The 24,976-nt window shown below is 35.7% G+C and overlaps 1 protein-coding gene and 1 long non-coding RNA gene across 10 annotated transcripts in view; one reads left to right on the top strand and one right to left on the bottom strand.

Moving 5' to 3' along the window:
- LOC123527550 (uncharacterized) overlaps positions 1–24,976 on the bottom strand; it is a 49,003-nt gene that overhangs the window by 21,081 nt on the left and 2,946 nt on the right. For 4 of the 9 annotated variants that reach the window (XM_053523554.1, XM_053523553.1, XM_053523549.1 and 1 more), the window contains exons 2-4: positions 18,509–18,656; positions 16,743–16,899; positions 14,485–15,051 (exon numbers count right to left, since the gene is read on the bottom strand). In XM_053523554.1, the coding sequence (XP_053379529.1) occupies positions 14,485–15,051; positions 16,743–16,899; positions 18,509–18,601 (817 nt within the window). In that variant the 5' untranslated portion in view covers positions 18,602–18,656. Of the gene's footprint in view, positions 1–30; positions 1,728–3,081; positions 3,522–4,266; positions 5,357–5,894; positions 6,387–8,144; positions 9,306–14,484; positions 15,052–16,742; positions 16,900–18,508; positions 18,657–24,976 lie in introns of those variants that run through there. The other 5 variants (XM_053523552.1, XM_053523551.1, XM_053523550.1 and 2 more) reach the window with 5 other exon arrangements.
- LOC128548508 (uncharacterized) overlaps positions 21,661–24,976 on the top strand; it is a 64,491-nt gene continuing 61,175 nt past the window's right edge. The window contains exon 1 of the long non-coding RNA XR_008367124.1: positions 21,661–21,828. This is a non-coding gene — a long non-coding RNA (uncharacterized LOC128548508). The remainder of the gene's footprint in view (positions 21,829–24,976) is intronic.

Raw genomic sequence — 24,976 nt, 5'->3', positions numbered from 1 at the left:
TTGTCACTATGTGACAGGTGAGCTAAAAATACTTCATTGTAAAAATTTAGTGAAAGAATTTGGCTGATTTTATAGCCTTGTTACACATTACCCATGACGAAGTCATTGCCGAGACAAAATCTGAGAGACACTCCAACACAATGACTTACTGATGCACATTCAGTAGACAGTCAACTTTGCAACCATGTCAAGCTCCTCACAAGTACTAAACAAAAAGTACAATGCTGTCTAAAAAGTGCAATGCTGTCCAAAAAGTACAATGCTGTCCAAAAAAGTACAATATTGTCCAAAAAAGTACATTGCTCTCCAAAAAGTACAATGCTCTCCAAGTTTGCGTCAGACAGACAGGTTCCAGCAAAACAAAATGTATGTTGTCTAAAATGTACAATGCTGTCGAAAGTAAAATGCTGTTCAAAAAGTATAGTGCTCTCTAGAAAGAACAATGCACAAAAAAGGGACAATTCTCTCCATGTCTGTGTCAGTCAGACAGGTTCCAGCAAAACAAAATGTATGCTGTGCAAAAAGTCCAATGCTGTCCAAAATGTCAAATGCTGTCGAAAAAGTACAATTCTATGCAAAAAGTAATATACTGTCTAAAAAATACAATGCTGTCGAAAAATTACATTACTCTCCAAAAAGTAAAATTCTGTCCAAAAAGAACACTGCCAAAATGTACAATGCTGTCCAAAAAGTACAAAACTTTCCAAAAGATTAGTATGTTCTCCAAAGAGTATAATTCTGTTCAAAATGTACTATGCTGTCCAAAAAGAACAATACATGTACTTTCCAAAAGATTAGTATAATCTACAAAGAGTACAATGCTCTCAAGTCTGTCAGTCAGACAGGTTCCAGCAAAACAAATGTATTCAACATTCATAAAATAAGTATAATTTGAAAAAAAAAATCACATCTTAAACATAGCAAACGAAATATACATGTATCTAAAATGTATGCGCAGGCTGATCTTGGTCTATATTGATCGCAATGGCAAAATCGCTTGCCACAAGCAGGCTAAAGGTTAAGAGTTAACACCTCAGTATTTTTCCGAGTAGATTTAACACAAATTAAATTTGACTTCATTCTAAGTTTCATTACAATCTATTCTTAACCTTCACCCTGCTAAATTTCTAGAATGGACCGGTCCATCTTTCAATTTGAGCAGTACCATTAACTGTTAAAAGGGGTGCTTACCAAACAGACTGAATGGCAAGCAGTGCAAAACTAGATCAGATTGAATGGATGTGCAGGCTGATCAAGATCTACATGTACACTGGTCCCAAAGGCAGAATCAATCATGTCCAGCATGATAAGGGTTAAACTGCAAATGAAAATTAACCGTTTTAAAGTCTAAGTAATTTCAGACTGATATGCTGGTAAATATGGGTCCTCAGTTTAAGGATATAAAGCAAGAGTTTGTAACAGTCTCAAAACTACAACCTCTGGTAGGCTGACCATATACATGTATTAACCAATGGGATGGTTTCATTCTGGTCTCTTAACTCACCCCACCCCCATATTATATAGTGACTATTCTGTCTCGTAGTCTATAAAGTCGTTCCATTGTCATCTTTGTTACATGTTGTGGTACCGGGCATGGCAACCTTCCTGGCAAAGGTGAACATTGCACATAGCACAGCCATACACTGTCTCTCGTCTCTTCTTTAGGACCCGAGTGTGGTACTTGCAGGTCTTTACTTTGCCAGGTAGTCTGCGGCTGATATGGGCGTCTGAGGAAATAAAGCAAGACTTTGTAACAGTCTCAAAACTACAATGTCTAATTAGCTGACCCTACCTGACTAATGGTATGGTTTCATTCTGGTCTCCAAACTGGGTTTCTATAACCTTTGACTCAGATCCTTTTTATTCTATTTTTTGCCGAGAACAGAAGCAAATATAACATCCTTTACCATAACACTGATAAGGGATAATCAATAATCAATAGTCCATATGGCTGACAAGCCTGACAGTCTTATCTCAGAACAGGGCTGTTGGCATTAATGTCACGGATTACACACACTTATGAAGTTATATTCCTTTTCCAACAGGGTTTTTTTCTAGCTAATTTGGGAACACAGCCTATACCCCCAAAATTGAGAAATTTGGACGCGCAAATGTTCCAAATTGGGAAATATTTAGTCCCATAGGATAAAGTAAGGATGTGTTTAAGCACTTTCTCATACACTTGTTTCACATTGTACAACCTCTTTAACATACATGTACTTCCATTACAAAATTGTCCATAATTTGGTCAATTTTTGTGCAATTTTGATGAAATTTTTTTAGAATGTAGATTGGGAATTTTTGCACTCATTTTGGGAAAATTACATACTTTTTGGCATTGGGAATATAGCCAAATAACGGCTATAAAAACGGCCGGAAAAAAACCCTGTTCAACGGTACTAAATTCATTACAATTTCTCTCTGTGTTTGAAAAATATAAAGGGCTGAACTGAAATATATTTTTGAGCACAAATTTCTGTTTTGGATTGGTTTCAAATAATACGTTGGTTAAAGATTAAAATATTGTTTACTGTTGCTTTAATTCCACAGTATAAGTATCAATGATTTTGTACTTTAAAATACATTTGGTCAAGGATGAAAGAAGACAAAACAATATCTTTTGATATATTATCACAAGCCCATTCAGTCATGGCAGGCTAATTCTAGATCTGCCTACAGGTGTCATCACTCAATTGCAAGTGCTGGTCAAAATGTATGAAAAGTGTTGTAGTTCAGAATTTCTAAGGGTCACAATTCTGACAAAATGCAGGTTAGAGTAATGGTACTTAGCCTACATAGTCAACTAATGATGATAAACAGGTGTGCAAAGTTTCAAAGCTGCAGCTCTTATGGTTTTTGACAAAAGGTGGATGCAAACAAAATTTTTAACTAGCGCCAAGTGACGACAATATGTCATAGATTTTTTTAAACAAGAAGCTGCGTTCAATAAACGCTTGATGTAAAGCAACCTAAGTCCAAAATGAGGTCAAGTTCAAGGTCAAACTGAGGTCAGGTGACGTCTGAAGATGAGGAATGGTCAAGTTACATCTGCATTAGTATCATTTTTAGTAAGGGGTATTGATGCTATGGACTGGACGATCACTATATGCCTCCCGCATCAGTAGATGCCAGGGGCATAAAAATCAGATAATCTTAAAATTATGTTTGGTTATTTTTAAAAACAAAGATTCAAAACTTTTCTAAAGTTTTTGAAAAGTTTTGTATTTTACAGAATTTAGAAATAATCAAGCCACATCAAGGGCACACCACATGGAGGCACGCTTATAGATCATGGCCAATCCCAACCCCCATCTGATATAGTTGTTATTCTGTCTGATAGTCCATAAAGCAGCTCTACTGTCATCGTTACATGTTGTGGAAACGAGCATGGCAACCATCCTTGCAAAGATGAATGTTGCACATGCAACAACCATACACTGTCTGTTTTCTTTTCTTTAGGACTCGAGTGTGGTATTTGCAAGTCTTCTTTTGACCAGGTAGTCTGCGATTGATATGGTCCTCTGAGGAAATAAAGCAAGATTTTGTAAACGTCTTAGAACTACAAATTGTCTGGTTAGCTGACCATACATTGACCAATGGTATGGTTTCATTTTGGTCTCCAAACTGGGCTTTATAACCTTTGACCTAGATCCATTTTATTCTATTTTTGCCGAGTTTCACACTTTACCACACAGACAGAAGCCAGATTCGGGATAATCAATAATCAATAGACCATAATATATGACTGAGTACACACAACTTTTTTTTTTTTTTTGTATTAGTTTGACATTATTTTTGTCAATGTAAAGATTATCAGAAATTAAATTCTTTCCAAAGATATTTGATTAATTACAGTTCCGCTCTGTGTTTCGGACATACTATAATGCTAAATGAAGTGAAATATTTTTGGGCATAAATTTCTGTTTTTGACTGATTTCGAATTACTACTTGGGCTAAAGATTAAATTATCTTTATCAGTTGTATTAACTCTACAGTATAAGTACCAATGATTGTATATTGTGATACAAATGAACTGGGCCATGAGAAAACCATCCGCACCATCTGGTCAGGATCCATGCTGTTCGCTTTCAAAGGCTATTGCAATTAGAGAAACCGTTAGCAACCAGCATGGATCCAGTGACAAGACTGGGTGGATGCGCAGGCTGATCTGGATCCATGCTGGTTGCAAATGCACTACGTTGGTTTTCTCATGGTCCGGCTCAAATTTGGTAATGGTCAGGGGTGAAATGTAGACAAAACAAATAGAATCTTTTCATATATTATTGCAAGTGCATACAGTTATGACGGGATAATTTAGACTGTAACAAAAGCACCACAATGCTAAGTAATATATTCCCAAAGGTATGACCTTTGACCCCTAAGTGTGACCTTGACCTTGAAGTGAACCATCCGAAACATGCCTTCTGCACGTCGTCACGATGTGGTAAACATTTGTGCCAAGAGTTACAGAGCAGACACTAAACATAGTCATATGACTTTTGACCCATAAGTGTGACCTTGACCTTAAAGCGAGCCATCAAGGACTTGCGCTCTGCACATTGTCTCGATGTGGTGTACATTTGTGTCAGTTTTCTTTGAAATCCTTCAAGGGGTTCAGGTATGAACCCTAAGTGTAACCTTGCAGAGAGCCCTTCATAACATGTGCTCTGCAAGTCGTCTTGATTTAGTGAACATTTGTGAAAAGTTTCTTCAAGCAGTTTAGGAGTTAAAGAGCGGATATGAAAGAAAGTCATATGATTTTTGACCCCCAAGTGTGACTTTGACCTTGAAGCAAGCCATACAGAACATGCCCTCTGCAGATCGTCTCGATGTGGTGAACATTTGTGTCAAGTTTCTCCGAAATCCTTCAAGGGTTTCATGAATTACAAAGCAGACATGAAATTCTAACAGACGGATGAATAGATGGAGGAACACCACTTAAAACATTTTGAATCTCTTTGATTGCATAAAAATTATGTTAGGTTATTTTTGAAAAGATACATATATCTTAGAAAAAAAAAAAGATTCACTTTTTTCAAGAAAAATTAGAAACTGTATTTTAAACAATTAAGAAATTATCAAGCCAGATCCAAACAACACCACGTAGAGGCACTCCTATCATGGCCCACCCCACCCAAAATCTTCTATAGTCGCTGGTAAGTCTCACAGTCCATAAAACAGTTCAATTGTCGTTGTTGTTGTTACATGTCGTGGTACCGAGCATGGCAATCGCCCCGGCAAAGATGAACGTTGCACATAGCACAGCCATACACTGTCTCTTTTCTCTTCTTTAAAACTCGAGTGTGGTACTTGCACACCGTCCTTTTGCCTGGTAGTCTACGACTAATATGGGCGTCTGAGGATATAAAGAAAGAGCTGGACATGGTCATGGAAAGGTGTTTTTCTATTTTAAGCCTTATGTGATGTTCAAACAATAAAAAAGTGTATGAACAAGTCAAGTGAAAAGTTTCTAATTTAAATATTTTTAAACATATATTTTTAAACATTCAGTTGTCTACCTCAGGCAATTCTAAATTTCTGTGTCTGAGGTTATAAAACTACAGTCTGGAGACCAGTCTGAAATTTCCAGTATCCAATTGGTCGGTTATATTTCAAAATTGACCAATAGCATGGCTGCATTCCTAAAACAAGTTTTTTTATTATTTAACCTTAGACCCTGGTAGCATAATTAATAAATTTAACTTCACTTCTTGCTCGAAATATGATATGAAATTTCTCAAACTAGCAAGAAACCCAACTAACAGATAAGAGCCTTGGATAAAAAGAGCAAAGCTACAAGTAAAGTTGTCTACTGTCACTTTTTTAAGCTAATATGTCCATTTACAATTTATACAGAGATAAAAAAAAAAAAAGCAGCACTACAACAAACTTACCATAACCGATTGGACCAAAAGGTCGGGTTGCTCCTGCCCTTTCAATTTGTTTCAAAGAGGTGTCCAAACTTCGTTCACTTGGCATGTAATTCGTTTCTGAAAATTCACTTCCTTGAGACCCCTGTGGAAAAGTATCTGTTTGTTTTCTAGTATCAGATAATGGTTCTTCTTTTACATTTATTACTGACTCATTTACTTCACTGTTTGCACTAGAATTCAGACCTAATTTGTTCAAGATTTCATCTTCTATACTGTCCAGATAAACTTCTTGAATCAGTGATGGCGGCTTAGATGGAATTCCCTCAGGCATGGCTTCTTCACTACCTCCTAGAACAGACTCTGATATTGTACTGTCTGAATTATTTGCAGATAGAGAAGATAAATCACTATGTTTAACCTGTTTTGGAGTCTTTATACCCTTTGGAACATTCATTTGGTTCGTCTTATCCGACTTTGGGTTTTTCAGCTCTCCGCCAAGTGCACTTGGAAAACCTAAAATAAATTATTCATTTCATCTTCCTATATGATTTAACAGCATCTGGTGTCATGTAACTGGCTAATTTCTAAATAATCTAACTTAATCCAATCAGTATCATAAAATGCAACATTAAAACTAGAATCAAAGTACTGACCGAGCTGGAAGGTCTGACAAAATGGGAAGAATAATTTTACGTCTTACTGTTTTAACTGAAAACTGGCTAACCAGAGTAACTTCATTTCTTTATGAAGAAAACTCTCTTTAGGGTTAGTCACACTACTGAAATTTTGACATCAACCCTTAGCCTGCTAAATTTCTAAAATGGACTGGTCCATCATTCAATTTGAGCAATATCATTTATTCTTTGAAGGTGTGTTCATTGAAACATTACTGAATGAATAGCAAACAGTTACTGACCACGGATGTACAGGCTGAACTGGTTGCAAAGGCAAAATCACTTACTGCCATCAATCTAAGTTTAAACTGAAGAAATTTAGCTGTGTTTTATGTTGTAATGTTGAAACACTTGTTAAAACAATACTGTTTTACCACTTTCTACATCTAATTTCAACTGATATCTTTTTTGAAATTTTTTAAATGGAGGCATGTCCTTTTAAGATTGACAGGTAAAATGAAAATTTGAAAATCAGTGTAAATCTTCAACCAGTTGTCACTACAGTGAAGTAAGTCTACTTCTAACTTGAACATCTGGAGCCACAGACCCAGCTATTCGAGTGAAAATGGTCCATGACCTGTACCCCTAATTCTTACCCATTTTTAAGATAAAACCTTGACTTTGTAAGAGTATATAATTATATGGTTATGTACACAGACAACGACAACAGAACATGGAGTATGGCTCCAAGATATCCTGAATGTAAAAGGAGTTTGTAACTCTGAAAAAAATTATTACATTATATAATGATAAACATTTCTGGATGTCTCATGACATCTTAGACTCCAATATTCTTGAACTCAAAAGCAGTTGGCTTTGTATGCGTTTGTTTAAGGTGTTTTTTTTTCAGAGTTAATACTAAATGAAGGACAGAATACGGTTGGCAAATCCATGTTTCATGCTAACATTAACAAAATTATTTCATTTCTTATACTAACATCATTTTTTATTTGCATTTGTAAACAAGGTTATATCATAAATTGCACACAATTTGTGGCATTTAACATTAAAATCAGCTTCCCCCGCATTCTGTCCACCATACTGACAACTATGATGTCATCAAAGGAACGTTCACCCCGATTACTTAGCAGCACTGTCGTAACTTTGGCACCTTTCCTTTTGTTGTTCATACAAAAATTACATGAACCTCATAAATTTCAGTGGAAAAGAATATGTGTGTGTGCGTGTGTTCGGGTTTAACGTCATTTTCAACAATTTTTCAGTCATATAAACGACGGTGTCTACTTGTACATGTAGCAGTCAGCACAATGCCCAACTTTATAGTGCTGCCTCACTGGAATATCACGCTGTAGACACGTGCATGATACCCCACCAAGTCACATTATACTGACACCGGGCTGACCAGTCCTAGCACTATCCCCTTAATGCCGAGCGCCAAGCGAGGAAGCTGCCAGTACCATTTTTTACGTCTTTGGTATGACGCGGCCGGGGATCGAACCCACGACCTCCCGCACTCGAAGCAGACGCTCTACCACTAGGCTACCGAGGCGGTTACGGAAAAGAATAGGGAGACTGTAAATATTTTTAAATAAACTTCTCTTATTCTTATGCAACTTATATTACAAAGAGATAGTCAGAAATTTTTTCATTTTATGCATGTAATATATAAAATATGTGTGACAAAAAATTTATAAACAAGATAAAATATTATATCCTTGCCACATAAATCTATATATAAAAATCAACATGTATTAATTTGGAATGCTATACAATGAACACAAATGGTAAGTCAATATAATTTTTTTCTGGATCCCTTATCAAACAATGTGTCACCTTAAAAATGTTTTCTTTACTTCTGAAATTAAATTAAATCTTTGGAGTAAATGGAAGTTCCTGCAAGGCCTAAGCTTTAACATGTGTCTCTTTATACGCAGAAGGATGAAAAATCTTGTACATACATGTACACTTTGTAGAGAGAAAGTGCAATCTATTTTCATGTTTCAAGCACTTTAAAACATTTTATGATTTTTCTCGCCAGTAGATTTTAAACAGAGAGCTAAGAATAACTTTTCCAAGACAAAATCACAAGTTTTCAAATTCCATGATTTTTCCATGAGCTTTTCAGTTTTACAGGACACTATATATCAACAGAGAGCTAAGAATGACTTTTCCATGATAAAATCACCAGTTTTGAAATTCCATAATTTATCCAGAAAAGAGCAGTTTTCATCAACTTCTCCAATTTTCTACGGAAAACCTGATTTTTCCTATAAACAAACTGACAAAATTGTGCAAGCTTAGGAAGACGTATCTGGTACTGTTACAGAAGTTGTACGGGCTACAGGCCATTTCGAGAACGACTCGACATTGTATCTACCACGCCAACTATCCAACCATCCATTGGAAGCCTTAAAATTCTCCATATTCAAACTTTTTGCTATTTCTTGTGCTTTCCTCTGAATTATTGGTCCGTTCATGGCAACACCTTCTTTCATATTTTTCTCAAACCACTTCCACAACATTTCACTCAAAGTAGCTGATTTACTACCATCTTCTATAAGACACACGCGCATTAAATGTTTCCGCGAGCTATAAAACGCAGATTTAGTCTGCTCCAAGTAGAAGTGGCGTCTTTTGATTGTGTCGGCTACGGTAGTTCTTCCAATGTTGTATTTTTTGGCCAGTTCTCGATGAGTAATATTTCCTTTCGCATCATCATAATCTTTTATAAGCTCAACCTTCTCCTCCATGGATAAACAGGTTCTTTTTTTCAACTTTTCTTTATCTCTCACAGGCACTGAAAGCAACAACGAACATGAAACAGTTACACATGCTCTTCTAACCTTGTAACATATGCTTGCAACTGTCTTAGAACCAACAAGTATAAAAAAATAATGGCTTTTTATTCAACATGTGTACAAAATGTAGTCAAGGAAAGCCCCCACCTTGGGCAGACAGATTTTATTTCAAGTCCAGTCAATGAGGAGCCAATGGCAGGGCTGGTTTCATATTTTCTCCTCCCTCAGGTATCCATTTTAGGCTGTTACTACAGGAAAGCTTGTTTGTTTGTGTTGGGTTAAACGCCGTTTTTCAACAGTATTCCAGTCATGTAACAGCAGCAGTGTTCCTGGATTCTGTAGCAGTACAAACCTGTTCTCTGCAAGTAACTGCCAACTTCTCCACATGAATCAGAGGTGGAGGACGAATGATTTCAGACACAATGTCATTTATCAAATCGTCACTGAGAACATACACCCCGCCCGAGGATCGAACTCGCAACCCCACGATACATATGCCAACGCTCTACCTACTGAGCTAAGCGGTTGGGCTTGAAGGAAACGTACCAGTTTAAGTTATTATTCAGTACTGAACACTAAGTGGCATATCAGTCCTAACTGAGATTCAAACCTAGATTGCCTGCACTGAAGTCCACTGCACAACTTATTATTTCTTTATAGTTGAAAATTATAATTACTGCTTATATTCTGGCCCATAACACTGACAATTTATGGAACACTTTAATTTTATGTTTACATTAATTAACAAGATAAATTTCTTACACAAGTTGAAAAGCTACAGTAAAGCACTGATAGCTCTAGATTGCAAGGGAATTTATGAGCAAAAGATTCAAATTTCAATGGTTTCGAGCACTCCAAGTAGGCCTATAGAAAATACAAGGAAAATCGCAATGAAATGCGTACCTGAGCCAGTGCACTTGGGCTAATGATGCTGTAGCCTGCAGTGCTAAACTGTACTTCACACTCCAGGCAAGATGACCTTAGGAAGCCCCTAACTGCATATTATAATGCACCGAAGAAATAAGCAAGGAATGGAAAAATATCTTTCCAAATTTACTGTGAATTATGCATGAAAGAACATGGTACTGATTCCAGCATAGCAATATTTGGAAATTTTAAGCATGTTTTAAAACCTGTGTAGACAAAATAGTGAGTTGACAGACACAGACAGGCATATGGATTCTGTCATTTGGAAAGGAGCATATGGATTCTGTCATTTGGAAAGGAATAAAAAGTGTGGCAATATCTGATTTTTTATGACTCAGTAATTTCAGTTTCATGTCCATGGTAATAGACGTTGAATATACAGCTATATAACATATGTTACAAAGCAGTTATGGTACAAAGACAGTGTGTTCAGAGCATGTATATCTGTCATATGTTTGTGTTGCAAAATTAATGCCAATTATCATTTTAATGTCAAAGTCAAGGTATACTTACATAGGTTAATACAACAAGTTGAAAAATTATGCACATTCCTATAACAAATATATATCAGTTCTATTTCAATAAGAGAAATAATTATGTATAATAATAACAACAAAATCTATTTGTATTATAAGTTTCCTTCAGCCATACATTTCTAAGTAATATACACTAAAGCCCTTTACTTAAAAATAATATATGGATGAAAACTTATTTTTGGTAGAGTTTTAAGTTACACCAACACAATCACAGGTCATAAAGCAACTTTCGGGTCACTTTCCAGCTTTTGATGGTGGAGAAAGATCACAGGTGCCCCTTTATACACTATTACAGACACGAAGAATAAAAACACTGATATTCAATTTAAGCAAGCTGGATGGCCTCCTTGTATATATAAAAAAAGTTAACAATAACAAAATGTTATTTTTTTTGCATAAAGTAGGACTCATTTAACTTAACAATCAAATCATGGTGTTGGCAAGTTAATATACATGTATGCATGCACTATAATATATCTATTAAGCACAAAATGGTATATCCCTAACAAAGTAGCTAAGGCTAAAAACAAAAATATGTGTGGTTCAGGTAACCCGACCGACCCTATTTTTTCATCGCCGACCCTAACACTTTTTTATAGTTTTTTGTGGTTTTTAACCTGGTATGAAAAAAATTGAGTATGAAAATATACGAATCAATGCAAGCGTCTTATCTATTACGATTTCAACATGGCAGCGGCTAGTGTTCTCGCCGTGACAGTGGAAAAATGTGTTCACGGCGACCAGAAATGCTTTATGAAGGCAATTCTTCACTCGTCCCTCGTCTGAGATGTCACTTAGAATTGCATATATTGTCAAGATGCTTTCCATGTGCATATCTCACAGAATTGTGACCAACTATGTCTGTACCAACTGGCGTCGAAGGGGAAAAAAAAAAAAAAAAAAAAAAAAAAAAAAAGCCTACCTACCTACCCTATTTTTTTTACCAATGTTACCTGAACCACACATATTTTTTTTTTAGCCTAACTCATGCATTGCAACTGCCCTTCTGTCTCATTTTTTATATTCTCCTAAAGTGACCAAATGTTCTTTACTAATATTTATACTTCCTCTATGTGCAGAATTTGCGCCAAAACTATCATACAAGTATTTACATCAGACTGTGTAAAAAAGTTCTTAATGAAGCATATTTCCTGACAAAACTTTCCAAAACGTTTTTAGGAATGCCATAATTTGCAACAAAATCAGTCAGGGGTGTAACTGTTTCAAGTTATCGCAGTTTATAACCCATTTGAGTTATTGGTTAAACTTTCATAACTTGTTTCAGTTATCATAAAATATTACAAAGCCCTCCTGTGCCAATTCCTCATTTTGAATGAGACTAATGCAATTATTTCCTGAATCCTTGACCTTTTATCTTTCCAGCTATGCAGTAAAATTTTTTATGCAAGGCTGATAAAGTTTTATGCAAAAGCATTAAAGCTATAAAACTCTTACTATCTCATTATTATCCCATTATGCTTATCAGGTTATGCTCAGACTAAAAGAGAATTTGATTAACCTCAGTTTGCTACTAATTTCACTTTAAAGGTCACTTCGTGAGAACAGCAAAAAGACTTTTTTTGAATAACTTACCTGAGTTAACTATATTTTATAACAAATACAGGTTATAAAATACTTGAAAAAGTAACTGAAATAGGTTACATAACTTAAAACAGTTACACCCTTGACTGAAAATGTGATAATAACATGACTGTGATATATTCGTCCATTCTAAAAATGGAACTTTCTCATTGGTCAGTTTCAAGCTTGACTCAGGTACAGCCAATCAGTTGCTGGAGTTCCGAGACTGGTTCCTATCCTAGGACTCTAGACAAGGTCATGGAACCATGTTTGAATGTTACCATTTTTCTATCTTAACAGTCAAGGGTGTAACTGTTTTAAGTTATGTAACCTATTTCAGTTACATTTTCAAGTATTTTATAACCTGTATTTGTTATAAAATATAGTTAACTCAGGTAAGTTATTCAAAAAAAGTCTTTTTGCTGTTCTCACGAAGTGACCTTTAAAGTGAAATTATTATTAGTAGCAAACTGAGGTTAATCAAATTCTCTTTTAGTCTGAGCATAACCTGATAAGCATAATGGGATAATAATGAGATATAGTAAGAGTTTTATAGCTTTAATGCTTTTGCGTAAAACTTTATCAGCCTTGCGTAAAAAATTTTACTGCATAGCTGGAAAGATAAAAGGTCAAGGATTCAGGAAATAATTGCATTAGTCTCATTCAAAATGAGGAATTGGCACAGGAGGGCTTTGTAATATTTTATGATAACTGAAACAAGTTATGAAAGTTTAACCAATAACTCAAATGGGTTATAAACTGCGATAACTTGAAACAGTTACACCCCTGACTGCTTAAGCCATGTCTAGTCCTTCATGGAGATCAAACAATCTAAAAAGTGTATGACCAAGTTTAGAGAAAATCAATATTAAAGTTTCTTCATGTTCTTATTTAAAGTTTTTACTTTGAACAGTTCTGGCTACCCCAGGCATTTCTAAATTGCTTTGTTCAATATTAACCTTTAGCATGCTAGGTAAATTGTCGTCTGCTGGAAATGTCGTCTGCTAAAATTGTTAAGTTCATTCAATTTGCTCCAAAATTGGAAGAAATATTGTCAGAGTAGCAAACAGCTTGGAACCTGATCAGACGCCGATTTAATCGGCGTCTGATCTGGTTCCAAGCTGTTTGCAAAGGCTGTTAAATTCGCCTGCAGCAGGCTAAGGGTTAAAAACTACAGTTTGGAGACCAATCTGAAATCTCCAGTATCCGATTGGTTAATACTGACCAACAGCATGGCTGCCCTAAACAATTTTTTTTTTTTATTAAACCTTAGATGTTGGTGGCATAATTCATAATTGTAACTTCACTTCTTGTACAGTATCTGTTAAGAAATTTCTCGAGTTGGCAAAACACCCAACTAACAAATCAAAGCCTTGGATAAAAAGAGCTGTCTGTAAGACAGCGTGCTTGACTTTTCTGTGCCTGACTCTAAATCAGAGCTTTGCCAGTAAAAATGTTATAAAACTTTAACCAAAACTTTCTGAGTTAAAAAGGGGTATAACTCTGTCAAAATTCAAATTAGAGTTATGAGTATTATTTCTCCTGGTGTAGACTTTGATAGTAAATAATTATTTTAAGTTTCAAGTCAAAACCTTTGATAGAAATAGAGATATTTGACTTTACCAAATACCTCAACCAAAACATTCTAAGTTAAAGGGGCATAACTATGTCAAAATTCAAATCAGAGTCATGGGAATGTTTCTCCTGGTGTAGACTTTGATAGTAAATTTCTATTTCAATTTTCAAGTCAAAAGTTTTGAAAGTAACAGAGATATTTGAATCTATCAAAAACTGTAACCCTAAAAAATTCTTTGTAAAAAGGGGTATAATTCTGTCAAAATTCAGATCAGAGTTATAGGGATTGTTTTGCTGGTGTAGACTTTGATAGTAAATAAGTATTTTAATTTCCAAGTCAATAGCTTTGATAGTAACAGAGATATTTGACTTTATCAAAAACTTTAACCAATGGCGATGCTGATGTCAACACTGGGACGAATGCAATAGCTCTTTTTCTTCGAAAAGTTGAGCTAAAAAGAGCAGAGCTACAAGGAATGTCATCTACTGTGTGAGTACTGTCACTATGTCCACTTACAGTTTATACACATACAAAAAAACAACACTACAACAAACTCACCATATCTGATTGGACCAAAAGTCGGGGTTGTTCCTGGACTTACAATCTGAGTTAAAGAACTGTCGAAACTTTGTTCACTCGGCGTAAAACTTGTTTCTGAAAATTCACTTCCTTGAGATTGTGACCCCTGTGGAAAAGTATCTGTGTGTAACAGAGGTTCAGTTTTGATACAGGTATTTGTTAAGTTGTTTATCATACCCGTATCAGACAAAGGTTCTTCTTTCACATTTGTTACTGGCTCATTAAGTTCACTGTTCACACTAGAATTCATTTCAGATTTGTTCAAGTTTTCATCTTCTATATTGTCTGGATAAACTCCGAGAATCAGTGACGGCTGCTGAGATGGACCTCCCTCAGGCACATTATCAGCAGGCATGGCTGATCCAGTTTCTTCACTTCCTCCTTGAACAGACTCTAATATTGTACTGTCTGAATTATTTGCTGATAGGGAAGATATATCACTATGTTTAGCCTGTTTCGGAGTCTTTATACCCTTTGGAACATTCTTTTGTTTCCTCTTAGCTGGCCTTTGGGTTCTCATTTCTCCACCAACTGCACTTGGAAAACCTAAAATAAATCATTTATTTTATCTTCCAGTATGATCTTACAGCAAATGGTATCTTGTAACTACATTTAATCATTTTCTAAAATGTACTAAAATCAAATCATTAGCATATATAATACAATGATCAAAGTGTTGATAGATATGGAAGGTCTGATCGGATGGGAGAAATACTTTTTTCATTGATGACTAGTCAGTTAGGGAATGTTCATTTTTTTGGTTATAGGTCAATAATGGAAAGTCAGTAAGAGAATGTGCTTTACTGTTTCTTGTGATTGGTCAGTAAGGGAACATGTTTTCATCAGAAATAAGATTCCATGTTTCTTCAGTCCAAATAATTGTACACAGTGATTGTTATATTTTTTTCGACTGGTCGATACCCCCCTCTGACATCCCCCTCTAGGTAGACAACGTCAAATATTAGAATGTAAAATTGGTCTACCCGAGGTCTCATTATTTAGACTAAATGCTTCTTGTGGCTGGTCACTAAGAGAATGTGTTTAGATATTTCTTGTGATTTGTCACTAAGAGAATGTGTGTGTTTAGATATTTCTTGTGATTGGTCAGTAAGAGAATGTGTTTAAATATTTCTTGCGATTGGTCAGTAAGAGAATGTGTTTAAATATTACTTGTGATTGGTCAGTAAGAGAATGTGTTTAGATATTTCTTGTGATTGGTTTGTTAGGGAATGTATTTCAATGTTTCTTATGATTGGCTAGTTAAGGGATGTGTTTCAGTGTTTCTTATGATTGGTCAGTAAGGGAATGTGTTTAGATATTTCTTATGACTGGTCAGTTAAGAAATGTGTTTCAAAGTATCTTGTGGTTGGTCAGTTAAGGATTGTGCTTGTGACTGTTCAGTTTGAGGATGTGTTTCAACATTTCTTGAGACTGGTCAGTTAGGGAATGAGTATTGATTTTTCTTGTGACTGGTGAATAATAGACTGTGATACAATGTTTCTTGTGATTGGTCAGTTAGAGAATGCTTTTAGATATTTCTTGTGACCAGCCAGTTAGGGATTGTGTTTCAATGTTTCCTATGATTGCTTTGTTAGGGAATGTGTTTCAATGTTTCTTGTAATTGATCAGTTAGGGAATGTGTTTTGATTTTTTTTGTGACTGGGTAATTAGCGTTTGTGATTCAATGTTTCTTGTGATTGGTCAATTAGAGAATGTGTTTCAAAATTTCTTGCGATTTGGAAATGCATTTTGATATTTCATCTGACTGGTCAATTAGGGTATGTGTTTCAATGTTTCTAGTGACTGTTTACTTAAGGAATGTTTTATTGTTTCTTGTGACTGGTCAGAGAGGTAATATGTTTCATGTGTGCAGTAACTTAGGAAATGAGTTCCAATGTTTCATGGGTGAATTAAGAGGGGGAAAGAGCTGTGCCATAACGCTTAAACCAGAATTTAAATAAAGACTAAACTGTTCCACTTGATAGATATTTAAATTTTGTATAGGTGGTTAACTTTGCCACATTACAATGTAAATGTGAATTTACCACTAAATCAAACATGCGCGAAATCTTACATAAAATAGGTTAAACATGTTAAATGCAATCATTGACCAAGTATCAAGTTTCTCACACTTTCATAAAGTTACCTGCAACATGCCCATGCTTCCATGTAAAACTACTTCTGCTGTGTCACAAACTTTTTAAGAATCAAAAATATTCCCTTATAAAGGTACATACCACTGAGACAGTAAGACAGGAACTGATTTTGGATGTCAGTATGTTGCTCAATGAAACATTTGGCATTATTTGAAGCAAGACACGATGTTGTGCCCGTGCTGCTGTTCGCCATCACAATGATAGACTCTTCCCCTGTCTCTGCAGCCATTTCTTCTAACTGAAATAGCAACAACAAGGTGATTATAAATGGGGTTATGTCTGTAGTAATTTATGAATAAAAGTTAATTATCTGAAATTTACTGTGAAATCTGTAACCTCCAGCCTGCTGGCAGCAAGTGATTCATCTGTGCAGTCTGATCATGTTCTGCACTGTTCGCTATTCAGTCAGTAAATTTTCAGTGAACTCCCCTTTGAATAATAAGATAGCAAGTGGTACTGCCCAAATTGAATGATGGACCAGTCCATTTTAGAAATTTAGCAGGGTAAAGCTTTAATTCTAAGAGCATGAAATTTCAAGATTTTTGTGTAAGAGGCTGTTTCGTAGGGATATGACTAGCACAACTTGATTAGTTTTTCTCAGTATTAGTATTAAACAAAGAAGGCCAAAAATACGATATTATAATGCCATTATTTTCTGTGTATAATGGTAAATCATCTATTCTAACATGACTCGGTTTGATTTCCAGTTAAAAAAAGAAGGAAATCAAGCTCTGTATATTCTGCGATAAACAACGATTGAGACCGGTAAGAGTGCATTATGACGTCAATCATGATGTCAAATTACCGCATGACGTCCAATACATTACTCCTCAGGTAAATGAAGTCCTGCATAATATTTATTAAAACATTTCAATGAGCATGTCAGAATGAAAACAATCAAGGCCTTCTTGTGATTTATCATCTTATTTACCATGGTTCATCGTTCAGATGCTTCAGTATTTAAACACTCAGGCTAACACCCTCGTGGCTCAATTCCTACGCATCTCAACTCTGAACGGTGGTAAATCAGATGATAAACCACTTGAAGGCCTTGATTATTTTTTAAATCATTTTTTCCATGAACTGACCCTATGTCATTACTGACAATTTAGCAGAACCCTGAAAAATAGATGGACACAAAACTATACAATCTTTTTTTATAAATAGATGCCCTACTAGAATAAAAAATGTCCCAAGCAGTAGAATTTTCACCCTTGTGATATAATTCTTATGCATCTGAACAGTTTGAATGATATATTTTCGCTTATAATAACATTCTGTGTCTGGACAGCATAAAGAACTTTACTGTTCAATTTCTACAATTATTTATGCACTTAACAGTCTGACTGAGAAGAGGTTTGAGATATTGCTTAAATAGTAAACATTAATCATAAATTGTTTCCACTGCAATAATTTTTAAGTACAGTCAAACTTAATTTGCTCTAACAAGAAGGACCAGCAAAATATGTCTGAGGTATCAGTAATTTGAGCCATTGAACAATATACATCATACAGGGATATTGGCATAACCTGATGATGTTTTTCAAGCAAAGGGAGATGCTTGTATCATCTGAGTTCGAGAGAACAAAGTTTGTCTTGTCTTTATGGCCCGCTACCTAAATATCTATAGGCAATCAGAAATTTATGTTTTATGTTCTTCATGTGACATTTCAGCAGCCTCCAGTATAAACCAAAGGACTGGTGCTTGTACTAGTATCTTCAATATTTTCATCTGAAGAATGCGGCAATGCCATACAAGAATAAGCAAACATGCTGAAATTACTAAATCATAGTAAATGACATTATAGGTCTGGAATCTTAATCCTAGAAAATGAAAAGAAGTATACCAGTGCTCCAATCTGCTTCCTAAGAAATGATTTCAGTATAGACTTATAGTATGGCAAGTCCTTGAAGGCTGCCTCCTCTTCTAGCACAGACATCTTGCTGTAGTATTCTACTGTTGACTGTATCACTGGTCACTCAATATAGTTAGAGCTGAAATGGACAATACAAATGTTGTCAACAGTCTTAAATCTTCTGCACCAGTATTAACCTTTAGCATGCTAGATAAATTGTCGTCTGCTGGAAATGTCGTCTGCTAAAATTGTAAAGTTCATTCAATTTGCTCCAAAATTGGAAGAAATATTGTCAAGAGTAGCAAACAGCTTGGAACCTGATCAGACGCCGATTTAATCGGCGTCTGATCTGGTTCCAAGCTGTTTGCAAAGGCTGTTAAATTCGCCTGCGGCAGGCTAAGGGTTAATACAGATATGAACCATTCCAGTGCATGAGAATATCTAACATGTGACAACCACTCCTACTAGACATTTCCATGTGAAGTACCCTTTCGCATGTTGCGGTAAAATAACGTAATTTTAAGACTGGTTTGCATGTTGTTTTGAACAATATGGATCAGCGATTTTGATGTTGTCAGTCTGCAACCGGTCATTTTGTAAATATCATAAACAGACACTCAGCTGCTTATGAGTCTTTCTTTGTAATGTTATTGTAATGGAGACCAAATAATTGTGAAGTAATGCCAGCTGACCACTTAATTATTCAACAACTTGTTTACAAATGTTGTTTTTGCACTTGCACGTTTGACAATTATCGGAAATTGTCAAAGATGAAACTGAGTCACTAACTGGCTGAATACTATCGCGTCTAGTTTTAGGAATAATTTGATTTCACTGTCACAGTTCTTGCAAAAATCTCACAAGTAGATGAAGTAGGCTGAGCTTAAATTATGCCCCAGGCATGTAAATTCAACTCGTCTTGACACCTAGCAAATTTTCAACAGTCTGAATTGCGGTAATTTGTGTGTGGATAAAAAAAAGCCAGGTTGTTTGAATTTCGGTTCTTTATAAATGAACAAGAGCTGTCACTAATGGTGACAAATGCCCCCTCAGCACCTTCACCTTTGACCTGGTGACCTTTCACCCCAAAGTCAGTAGGGGTCGTATACTCAATTTAATAAATAAGTACTATCAACATGTGAAGTTTGAAGGTCCTGGGTGCAGTGGTTCGCGAGTCAAGTGCCTTCATGCAAAAAGTTAACATTGTGACAAACGAACTAACGGACGGACAGTTGAAAACTAATATGCCTCCCTTCGGGAGCGTAAAAATGTATTTTCTGTCAGATATGGTACGCGTGCATTGTACCCCGCACATTTTTAAAACTTGCTTGGACATGGTTCAAACACATTTGCACATCCAAAGACTCTTATAAGTATTCATTTTTCCATAGGACAGTAGGTCAGTGGAACATGTTGCCAGCTGTCGCACACACAGCAACCACAGTTGACTGTTTCAAATCTCTTGTCACTGTGCCTGTCCTTATCTCTTCCCTCAATCTTTAGATACAATGTACTGACCAATGTACAAAGTTTTATTAATGTAAAATTTGGAAAGTTTTAATGTCTTGGCACATGTACAAATCTGTTGTAAAAACACCATCAGTTTTTATTCAGCACCTACACATAATCTTCAGTTATTTCAAAGACCTATTAAAACAAGTGAATGAAGTATTGCCATGCAATACAAAGTCCCCTACTGGAAGGCACCTAATTCTCTCTACTGCAGTATAACATAATGAACTGATATCTGTCAATGATGTATAAACAATATCGTACTATATATACAATATAATATAACAAAGCACTTGGATTAAAATTTGCATATATAAAAACGTACAGTTGTTTTCATTTGGAATATTTTTAGCCGATCATACAAATGTTATCATAAAAGTTATTTATAGTAACAACAAAGTGAAATTAACCCTAAAAAAAAAAATAAAAATTAAAAAAAATCTATAAAATATAAGTCCACAAGAAACTCTTTACCAGGTAGAGATAGATCAAAATACACCTAAAATTTGGATGTACCGTGCATGTTGTACCACAGAAAAGTGGTCTCAATTTTTCCCTACGGCCAGTAATAAAAAAGTTACAATATTATATAATCTATTTATAGTAACAACAAAGGGACATAATTCTAAACAAGAGGACCATGATGGTCCTGAATCGCTCACCTGTCCCAACATAACCCAGTTTTGAACTGAGTATGACGTCATTTTTTTCTATTATTTGACATAGTGGCCCAGTTTTTGATCTCATGTGACCCAGTTTTGAACCTGACCTAGATATCATCAAGATGAACATTCTGACCAACTTTCATACAGATCCCATGAAAAATATGGTCTCTAGAGAGGTCACAAGGTTTTTTCATTATTTGACCTACTGACCTAGTTATTGATAGCACGTGACCCAGTTTCAAACCTGACCTAGATATCATCAAGATGAACATTCTGACTAATTTTCATGAAGATCCATTCAAAAGTATAGCCTCCAGAGAGGTCACAAGGTTTTTCTATTTTTAGACCTAATGACCTAGTTTTTGACCGCAGCTAACCAAGTTTCGAACTTGACCTAGATATCATCAAGATGAACATTCAGACCAACTTTCATACAGATCCCATGAAAAATATGGCCTCTAGAGAGGTCACAAGGTTTTTCTATTATTTGACCTACTGACCTAGTTTCTGACGGCACGTGACCCAGTTTCGAACTTGACCTAGATATCATCAAGGTGAACATTCAGACTAATTTTCATGAAGATCCATTCAAAAGTATGGCCTCTAGAGAGGTCACAAGGTTTTTCTATTTTTAGACCTACTGACCTAGTTTTTAACCGCAGCTGACCCAGTTTTGAACTTGACCTAGATATCATCAAGATGAACATTCAGACCAACTTTCATACAGATCCCATGAAAAATATGGCCTCTAGAGAGGTCACAAGGTTTTTCTATTATTTGACCTACTGACCTAGTTTTTGAATGCATGTGACCCAGTTTCAAACTTGACCTAGATATCATCAAGGTGAACATTCTGACCAACTTTCATGAAGATCTTTTGAAAAATATGGCCTCTAGAGAGGTCACAAGGTTTTTCTATTTTTAGACCTACTGACCTAGTTTTTGACCGCAGTTGACCCAGTTTCGAACTTGACCTAGATATCATCAAAATGAACATTCTGACCAACTTTCATAAAGATCCCATGAAAAATGTGACCTCTAGAGTGGTCACAAGCAAAAGTTTACGCACGGACGACGGACGCTGCGCGATCACAAAAGCTCACACTGTCACTTTGTGACATGTGAGCTAAAAAAGTGTGCCTCATAGTGGTGAACATTTCTGCCAAGTTACATCAAAATCCCTCCATGCATGAAGAAGAAATGCTCCGGACAAAGTCATTCTTGAATTTGACCTTTAACCTCTGAGTATGACCTTGACCTTAGACCTAGGGACCTGGTTCTGGCGCGTGACAATTCGTCTCATAGTGGTGAACATTTGTGCCAAGTTACATTAAAATCCCCTCAATGCATAAAGAAGAAATGCTCCAGACAAAGTCATTCTTGAATTTGACTTCTAAGTATGACCTTAACCTTAGACCTAGAGCCGGGGCTTTGCTCACAACATGTTGTCTCATCCAGGGAAATGTTTGTGCCAACTGATATTTAAATCCTGTTTTGCATGACAAAGTTATAGACCGGACAGGAAAAAAATCCTATTGACTTTTGATCTCAGTGTGACCTTGACCTTAAAGCTAGGGTTCTGGGTGCTGCGCATGACACGTCGTCTTATCATGAGGAACATTTATGCCAAGTAATATTGTAATCCCTTGATGGATGACAAAGTTCTGGACCGGACAGGAAAAAAACCCTATTGACCTTTGGCCTCCAATTGTGACCTTGACCTTTGAGCTAGGGGTTCGGGTTTTGCGCATGACATGTTGCCCAATCATAGGGAACATTTGTGCCAAGTAATATCAAAATCCCTTCATGGATGGCAGAGTTATGGACCAGACAGGAAAAAAGCCCTATTGACATTTGACCCCCAATGGAGCAAGGGCTCCGGGATTTGCACATGACATGTTCAGGGTTCGATCTTAACGCAGTCCCGCGATCCCGAGGACACCTATTTTAGCGGAGGGCCTCCTGAACTTGGAAGCTGGCTGTCCCGTCGGGACAGTAAGTTTTCAGTTCAATATCTATAGCTAAAAAAACTTATCAAAAATACCAAAATGACAGAAAAACCTTGCTTTGAAACGATTTTCGAAGTCGACATCTGCAGGGGTGTAAAATTCCACTCGCCCGCTCGCATTGGCGAGTTAAAGTCTGAGTAGGACGAGTGGACCTCGCTGTATACTCGACCGATCGGGCGAGTGGTTTTTTTACGTCCTTAATTTACCAAAATTCAGAAATTACAACTCCAAAACGTCAACAAACTTTGAGATGGTTCAGCCGCTACCTGGATTGACTGGAATTTACCCGCGAATCGTAAAGATATCAAAACGTCATGCCGGTAATTTTCCATTCCACAAGCACGTGCGACCTATCGTATTAAATATCTAATTTATATCGACACGTACACAAAAAACCGTGCGTAGTGCATTCATTTTTTAACATTTTCACTTCAAGTTTTCAACACCTCTTGAGAAATAATACTATTTGAATTCTATAACGATTTTAATAAGATATCGACAGAAATGTAGGCAAAATTCTATAAAAACGGTCGAATTTTCATATAATCATTTGTAAAAATTCAAACAGCGCGATCTTAGTTACTTATTTCTTTCTAAAAGTAAATAAATGATGAATACTCTGGGCATAAAATTCAGACTTTTGACCAGAAGGAACAAAAAACAGAATAAACAAGAAATATCTTTAAAAATGATGGTCGGCGAATTGTAATAAGGAAAGAAGTTTATGAATTTTTCATCTAACATTCATCTTTCATCTAACATTTTTCAAATTGCAAAACTAAACACCGCACTTTAACAATTTAAATGGTTCTCTTTTAATTTTTCGCAAAGGTTTCGTAGGGTTGCAATTTTTTTCATTTATCCTTAGACGAATAATTACAGCAGTAGTTTGATGAAGATTCATGAAGCGGTTCATGAGAAGAGGTCATTAAACGTGTTTATATTTTTAGCTAAATTGGTCCCTATCCCCATTTGTAACAAAATAGCAGGAGACCTTACGATATTGTTACACATCGAGTTTGATAAAAATCCATTACATTTTAGTGGTTAATGAGAAGAAAGGCATATCTACTTTTAGCTATAGTGGTCCCTAATAGGGCCCAAGTTCCTATATAAATAAATTTGGAAGAGGACCTTATAATGATGCTCCAGACCAAGTATGACAAAGATCCACCAAGCTGTTCATGAGACGCTGTATAAAGGCATTTCTAGTTTTAGCTCTAGCAGCCCCTAAAAGGGGTCAAATGTCCCAGCTGAACAAAGTTGGCTGCGGGCCTAATAAAGATGCTACAAATCAAGTTTGATTAGAATACATGAGAAACAATCAATTAAAGGATTTTTTATTTATTATTTTTATTTATTTCAAAAATAGGCCAACTGATCCCGCTTTAACAAATAGCATATTCGCTATTCATGAATTCTTTCGACATTGACGTCACACCTATAAAAAAGTGAAGGTCAAGCAAAACATACAATTGTAATTATTTCAATATTTCTGTTTCATAAGCAAAAGTTTAACTGTAGTCATATCACATAGATAAAACTGTATGCAGCATACGTTCATTTCAGTGTAATGAGATTCAGTCATTATATAGCATATATATAATCAAACAGATTTCAACTGAGTTCAATATTTGCATACCATACTAAAGAAAAATATTCATATATAATAAATCAGTTAAATAATTTATAACAAATATATCAAAGCAAACAAGTACTCATTTTAATATGCAATCTGAATAAGTCACAAAAGCAAGAAACCTTTTCATATACAGACGACAATTGTAGCAAGGAAAATCTTTTAAAAAGCACTTCTCTACATAAAAGACTCTTATCACACCCTTTTTCATGTGATACGCAGACCGTATTCAGCTCTTTCTTTAATTTGATATATGTTGGTATTTGAACAGGTTTTAATCATATTTATTAAACTTACTTATCATTTTGAGATATATTAATATTCTTGCTAAATATACTGAGCCAAAGTTAGCTTTAAAGCTGTGAACAGCGTCGTTTAGGATAAACGCTTTGTCTACATTTCACTCAGCGTAGCACAATCAACAGAGTCAAAGAAACTGACACTCTCGTCCAATCAGGCAGAGTGTAACATAAATCTTCCATTTTGATAAATTATCTATAATGCGTTATCAAGTAGTTTGATTTGCAAACTGAAGTCACGTGGCATAGGTAACGAAAACGAATTTAGACGGCGTCGCCGAAAAAATCTTAAATAATGAAAAAGCGGCAGCAATTACAATACATGGAGTAAAACG

The sequence above is a fragment of the Mercenaria mercenaria genome, chromosome 14 (genome assembly GCF_021730395.1).
Source record: "Mercenaria mercenaria strain notata chromosome 14, MADL_Memer_1, whole genome shotgun sequence".
In the NCBI taxonomy this organism is placed as follows: domain Eukaryota; kingdom Metazoa; phylum Mollusca; class Bivalvia; order Venerida; family Veneridae; genus Mercenaria; species Mercenaria mercenaria.
This window is presented reverse-complemented; position numbering and strand designations above follow the sequence as displayed.